Source organism: Aethalodelphis obliquidens, unplaced genomic scaffold (genome assembly GCF_003676395.1).
Source record: "Aethalodelphis obliquidens isolate GAN/ISIS:26980383/991018 unplaced genomic scaffold, ASM367639v1 scaffold8, whole genome shotgun sequence".
Lineage (NCBI taxonomy): Eukaryota > Metazoa > Chordata > Mammalia > Artiodactyla > Delphinidae > Aethalodelphis > Aethalodelphis obliquidens.
This window is the reverse complement of record NW_020837952.1, coordinates 23,707,464-23,714,701: the sequence shown is the minus strand read 5'-3', so window position 1 is coordinate 23,714,701 and position 7,238 is coordinate 23,707,464. Positions and strand designations below refer to the sequence as shown.

The following is a 7,238-nucleotide window of genomic DNA, read 5'->3' as shown; positions in this document are numbered from 1 at the left end:
AGAAAAAAGGACATTGGATAAAAATTACGGAAATCTGAATAATGACTTTCGTTAAGAATAATATAGCAATATCGGTTCATTTAACAAACGCACTACACAGTAAAGATGTTCATGAATAGGTGAAACTGGGTGCCAGATATGCGGGAACTCCCTGTGCTATCGTCTCAATTTTTCTGTAAATTTAAAGCTGTTCTTAATGTCTATTAAAACACACACACACACACACACACACACACAAACGGCTGTCTCTATCAACATTCCTATTTTAAGTAAGAAACTAAGGTTGAGGGAAGTGAAACATTTCATACAAATCAGCAATGTTGAGGAAATTTTCTCGACTTTCCCAGAATGCTAGTCCATACTGCAGAGAGTTATTTAATAAGGCTAATTATTGGCGATGATCTGAAAAGGTAACACCACCAATAAACTTTTCTGGACTTGCAAAGAAAAAACAGCTGGTTCTGCTGGCAGTCGAGTTTCCACAGCTAACTGGCGTGCCATCTGCTCGCAGCATAGAGTGGTAACCATGGTTCACGTGCCACACCAGCGTTCGTGTTAAGAAGTTTGCCCCAACAAGCCTGGACAACTTCGCTTCCGCGCAGGTTGCTGGGGGGAGGGGTGGCGGCGGCAGCATCCAGAGCATGTATATCGTTTTTCCACACTCCATCTGCTCTCCCCTCCTCAGGCTGTGCCCGCGGTCTCCCCGCGCCGCAAGCCGCTGGACGGGCGGGTCTTTTACGCATAACAAAAGAGTCCTCCTCCTCCTCCTCCCGCCGCCCCGCACCGCCCCCACCTTGGCTTCCCGCGGCCGCCCGGGCCCGCGTACCCGGCAAGAATTGGCTCCCGGGCCCGAGGTTTCCAGGTACCCGGAAGGGGGAGGGGGCGAGGCGGCAACAATTCGGCGGGTGAGGTCGAAACGCGCGCCCAGGAGCGCCAAGACTCCGAGGGGCGGCGAGCCCGGGCCGTGCCGCCGCGCGATTGGCCGGCTCAGCCTCGCCGGCCGCCGCTGATTGGTGGATTCTCAAATTCGGTCTCAAGGCGCCAGAGGAGGTGTTTTAGCGGGGACTGCGATCCGGAGCTACAGTCGCGCTCGGCGTGTCGGAGCGCTGGCGCTGCCCGGACGCCGCGGGGTCCCCGCTAGCGCAGGGCACTCGGAGCGGGGAACTGCGCGCCTCGCTTTCCCCGCCCGATGTCGCCGCCCGGCTGCTGATCGACTCGCCCAGCTGATCCCGCGCTGCTGTGGGGTCGTGGAGGTCCCGGTAGAGGCAGGAAGGCTCCTTCGCAAAGGGGGAGTAAGTAGCGTGCGGCCCCGGCGCTGGCGGGGAGGCGGGAATTGGGGTGAAAGGGGACCCTCCCGCCCCGGCTGCCAGCCTGCCACCCTTCCCCTCCCCGGCTGCCGCAGGACCAGGCGTGCGAGGGGTGTCTGGGCTCCAGCTCTCCCTCCGGCCGGGCAGTAGGGAACTTGCCCTTCCTCACGATCTGGGGGTTTCATTGGAAAAGTTTATATTTGGGGTCTGCTCGGAGGCCTGGGAAAGAGCTGCGCTGAGCGCTGAGTGGGTTTGGTCTAGCGATCAGGTTTCCTTCCCCCCTGATTCAAAACCCCTCAAAGCCGAATTCCTCCCCGTTCTTTGCGCCAAAATTAACTGACCTAGGAGACCCTGTGCTTTCTGACAGATTTGCCCTACACTCTCCTGACTTGAAACTTAATTTTGTCCTGTTGCTTTTCATTAAAAAGTATTATTTTTATCGGGGTTTTTTTCTTCCCAATTTCAGTAATTACTAAGCACACTTAAGTGTTTGTGCTCGTTCGTGTGCGTTTCGGAGAGTTGGAGTGGCCACAATCCTGAAAATTCCCAGGATGAGTTTAGGGAGCGGAAGTTCATGTTCATGAGCAAGTAATAGATATTTTTGTTGAAGGAAAGAGTATCCAATTTAAAGTCATTTTCTAATGTAACTGTGCATTACAGATGGAGGTAAACTGTTTAACACTAAAAGACCTGATCAACCCCAGACTAGGTTTTGCAATTGAAGATGGGGAAAATGCCCAAAAGGTAAGTGAACTTAAATACCTTAAGTTCTATCATATTTACGATGGTGATGTCTAATTCAATTCAAGATTCCAAAATGCCACTTGTATTTGTCTTAAAAACATAATAATCTTGATGAACATTTTAGGACTATGCTTTTCTTTTTTCTTCTTTTTTTTTTTTTTAATGGAGGAGGCATCCAACCATTATTGTTGAATTTCTCAGTCATTGTGCAGTGGTTAGATGTAATGTTGAAACTGACTTATATGAATCAAAGATATGCTAGACACTGCAATCAAAGGTTTGTAATAACTGTAGTTACCAAGAGTAGAATTAGCTAATGCTGGGCAGGAATATTAAGCCTCAGTTCCCAGGAAAATAGACTGTTTCACTCTAAATGCTAGATTATTAAAGTGCAGTGAAATGTTCTTCATCCTGATGGACCAGCTCCTAGAGGTGGTTCCATTCTCCCAAGAACATGACCAGTGTCTCCCATATAGGGAGATAAAGTGACTGAGCTCACCAAGGACTCTTTGAATATTTTACAGTGTTACTTCTGGTTTTGCACTGAGCTTTCCCTTGTGGTTTTTGCATGACTTGTGATCTGTAAGACAATAGTAGCGTCTTCAAGAAACATTACAAAGTGAACCTGCCATAGCAATGTCTAAACAGGACCCATGTCAGCACCAATGCCCTCACCAGCCGGTGCCCTACCGAAAAGGTGTAATAGCTTGTTAGTAGCGAACATCTAAGCATTTTTGGGCAGAGGCAAGTAGATATGACAAACCTGGGTTTACAAAGTTTAAATATCAATCTGAGCATAGCAACTTCCATAGGCATTGAACTTCTCTGGTTCCTGGGCTTAATTTTAGGCTTAGCACCCACAATGAAATTGCCTGGTTGCAAAGCACCTGTTATATGGGCCTTTGAAGAATACTTGACAACCGTTAATTTTGGGTAGGTGTGAAACTGTATGCTTTTTCATGTAGGGTTTTTTTTCCCTCTACCATTTGATTTATTTTTGTTAGGAAAAGAAGTATACCAAAACATTATTCTTTTAAAGAGCATTTTTAAAGAATTCGCTATGCCATCTGAGAGTGGCAATGCCCAGACTTTAAAGTATATATTCAGAGTTTTGGCTTTGGGAGTTTCAGAGCAAAACTTTTTGTTTTCCTTTGTAATTTGGATGGGACAGCCTTGAAAGAATGTGTATACTTTTATATAAAGTCAAAGTGTCCACCTCTTTCCTTCTGGGTCAATGACTTTTTATCGTGCCTTCAACAACGTTACTTCTCCTACTCTAGTTAGCCCAGTAAGTGCTGTGCCCAGCTGAGCTTTCATATTTTAGTGGGTGTAGAGAAAACCTCAAATGACGCCATAGAGGTTTGGGAAAGTGGTTAAAATGTTTGAAATAGAATACACGAGCAGGGCTTATTTCACCTGTCAAAGAGACGGCAAAGGAAGAGAACAGAGCGCTCCTGCGAGATGCTAGGCTGGGCTTTTGTCTCTTTTTTCACAGTGCTGTGAAGTAAAGGAAGGAGGATTTCTAGGGCTGCTGAGAACGTGGGATTCGGAGTCAGAGAGATCTGGGTGTGATTTCCTGCTTTACCATTTGTTAGCTTCATAACCTCAAATAAATATATTTATTCAGTCTTTGAACAAATATTTATGTTTCAGGGGCTGGGGGTACAGCGGTTTAATAAGTCTCCTAGCTTCCCTAAGCCTATTTTTTTCTTCCATAAATTGAAATTAATAAGTAGCCTCTCCTCTTTGGGTGTCTGTAAAGCACCCAGCAACCCATACTGTTCACACCTTACTCTTTTTTTTTTTTTTTTTTTGCGGTACGTGGGCCTCTCACTGTTGTGGCCTCTCCCGTTGCGGAGCACAGGCTCCGGACGCGCAGGCTCAGCAGCCATGGCTCACGGGCCCAGCTGCTCCACGGCATGTGGGATCCTCCCGGACCGGGGCATGAACCTGTGTCCCCTGCATCGGCAGGTGGACTCTCAACCACTACGCCACCAGGGAAGCCCCACACCTTACTCATTTGAACTGACAGCCCAAAGATGAATATGATGCAGGCCTGGCCCTCGGTTACCTGAGACACTTTCAGGGACTGAGATGTAAAACTCACCAACTAGACTGTGATTTGGTAAGAGCTATAGGAGTGGGAACCAAGTGCCCCAGCAGAACAGAAGATTAAGAAAGAAATTCATGGGGAGTCTAGGGCAAGTTGGAAAGCTTCACAGAGGTAATATCTGGGCTGAGGACTTCAACTATAAGGAAACAAGAAGGAGTAAGACGGTCATTATAGGCAGACTCTATATGAGTATATGTGCTGTGGACATTCAAGAAATGTTCAAAGTTTCCAGAGTGGCCAGAAGCTAGTGGTACTTCTTGAAACCCTCTGGTGGGTGCCTGGAACAGTATCCTATGGGTCAGTCGGCATTTAGAGGACTTATCTTTCTTGACTGTCTGATCTTCATTGCTCAAGGTCTACAGGTAGGCATCCATCTTCTTACCACTCACGGAGAAACTTTTCTTTAAAACATAGAGGAGTTTTCAACGCCATTACCCAATCTTACTGTGCCCAAGTTGTGAGATTATAAGCAAGACTCTCCTCTTCAGTTGTCTACAGTGCATTTAGGAATGACAAAAGTAGAAAAAGGATGGTTTGGGATGAAGCGGTGGACAACAAGGATTGAGCTGTTGGGAGGGCTTTGTGAAGGAGATAACACTTGAGCTAGGGCTTGAAGGGATGAGTGCTAAGACTTAGGCAAGTAGAGAGGAAGGAAACTAGTAAAGAAGTAAATCAGCATGGTAAATTTGGGGACACGCCTAGACTTAGTGGGCATGGGTTTTCTTTGAAGGTCATTCATCTTTTGGGAGTGGTTAAAAAAGAAGGTGAGTTCAACTTGAAGCATGTATTTGTACCCGTGTGATTACAGGTAAATAAATATGTACAAGAGGCAGTTGGTTGCCTGATCTGGGAATTCACGGAAAGTCCTAGCCAGATACAAACTTGGGAATTAACAACATACAGGTTGGTTTTAAAGCCTTGTACATGAGTGGGTGAGCTGCCCCGGAGAGAGCAAACAGGGAGGTGTGGAGGGCTGAGTTTCTAAGAGTGGAAAAAGAGGAGCCAGTGAAGGAGGCTGAGAAGGAACAGTCAGAAGAGAACCAAGAGAGAAAAAAGTGGTAGCTCAGAAGGACTGAGAGTTTTATAAAGCAAATAGTCAACAGTCTTAACCGTTGCAGTGAGGTCAAGTGCAATATTTTGCCATTGACTTGTCAACTGACAGGTGACCGAAGTGAGAGCAGTGGATCAGAGCAGACTGGTGGTTTGAGGAACCCCCTGGGAGACAGGCAGGGGAAAGCCCTCCGTGTGGATTACTAATTCTGGAAAGTGTGCTCTGAAGGGAAGGAGAGTTGTTAGTCAATAGCTAGAAGGAGATGCCTCCTGACGTGCCTGTCATATTTGCAATGAGTCTTAAACAGCAGGTCGGGTTTCAGTGGGCAAAGCTTAGCCCATGGCTTTAGAGTCAACGTGATGGTGTGCGCAACGGCTCAGATGTGATAAAATTTGGGGCAGGTTTGAAGAAGAACGATGGACTGTTTGGACAAAATGTGGGACGTGCATGAGATGGGACCGGAAAAGAGGTTGGCAAAATGTCACCAAGGGCCTTGAACAGGCTGATGTCTATGTACTATTTGAGGTAACATGATCAAAGCTGTATCTGAGACAGAAGCAAGACTAGAACCGAGATCTTCTAATTACCAGGTCCTTTCCATGTCAGCTTACAGCTCAGTCATAATGCTGGTATAATAAATAATAATGATGATGATGGTGATGAACATTTGCACAGCACTTCACACACTACAAACTGCTTTCACTCTCATTATCTGATCTAATCCTCACAGCAACTGCATGGCAGGTAAGCCAAGGTGCATCACCTCCCTTTGCACATGAGAACTGGAGAACCCGTTTCCTGGGGACTGTCTCCAGGCCCTCTCTAATTGAAGAGGTGATTTCCAGGGTGTTGCAGCTTGACTTCCTGGCAAGCAGATCTGACGTGGAGATTAGTGTGCAGGTGGTTTATTAGGGAGTGCCCTGGGGATGGGAGCCCATTTAAGGGAAGGGAAGGCAGCAGAATTAGACAGAGGGAGAAGCAGAGCTGCAGAACAGTCTCAGTGGAAGTTGGGTTTACCCCATAGGGAGTTCTGGGACGACCCCTCGGAGGAGTCCTGAGTCGGGGTAAGGGGACCAAGCTGTTACATGTCAATGCTGCCTCTCCCAGCCACTGAGGACAGTACCGGCCTCTCGGGAAGGCGTGTGATCCCGGATGAGTCAGCCCTCTTCAGCCAAAGCGTGAAGAAGCTTACTATTGACATTACTCCAGCAGCTGGGGAAATGAGTCATTCATTCCAGAAGTGAGCCAGGTGCATCCCAGTGTCCACCACATGGCTGGGTAGCCTTGCTGGAAAGCCTTGGAGATATATAATTTGGTCTGAACCCCTTATTTCAAAGATCTGGAAACTTGGGCCCAGACAAAATGAACAATTTGTGCAGTATCAGAAAGATATAGAGTGGAGTCAAAAACCGCTCTATTTCTGAATTCTCATTCCAATCCCCTTTCCTTTGCCTTCTACAGTGTCAGGATTGCAGGATAGACAGACGGATGGATCAGGATGTGATTAGATTGCAGCTGACTTTCTGCCCACCTGAAACCTCAGAAAACAATTTGCTTGGCATTTTTTTCTGTTGAGTAGAGGTGTGATAACGATCGTAACCTACCATGTGACATAACTCCCCTTCTACTTTAAGTATTACTTAAACTGTAGTGAAAATATGTCAAAGTGCTGGAGGAAATAATTCACCTGAATTGCTCCTTGGTAGGGAAAAAGTAGGAGCTCAGTGTTCCTGGGAGGACAGGTACCATGAGGGCTGTGGAGAAGAAGGATGAATCTCTGCACCTCAACAAGCCTGGGACACGCCCTCCACCATTGGGATACCTTCTGAAATAACTAGATAATCAAGGCCCTGTGTTCCTTGAGCACATGCGAAGGGGAAGGCATTGTGCCAAAAACTGTGAGGAATGGGATGTGTGGAACTAGCTCCCTGACCTCCAGAAGTGCACAGTCTCGTCAATGAGACAAGACACATGCCCAGGGAGTTAAATAGCAGTACACTGTGCTATGTTATATTAGCTCTGA

At 47.0% G+C, this 7,238-nt stretch overlaps 1 protein-coding gene across 2 annotated transcripts in view; it reads left to right on the top strand.

The window, feature by feature from the left end:
• Positions 1-1,070: 1,070 nt before the first annotated feature.
• E2F7 (E2F transcription factor 7) overlaps positions 1,071-7,238 on the top strand; it is a 31,325-nt gene continuing 25,157 nt past the window's right edge. The window contains exons 1-2 of one of the 2 annotated variants that reach the window (XM_027107082.1): positions 1,071-1,292; positions 1,968-2,051. In XM_027107082.1, coding sequence (XP_026962883.1) covers positions 1,968-2,051 — 84 coding nt within the window. In that variant the 5' untranslated portion in view covers positions 1,071-1,292. The remainder of the gene's footprint in view (positions 1,293-1,967; positions 2,052-7,238) is intronic. The other variant, XM_027107083.1, reaches the window with a different exon arrangement.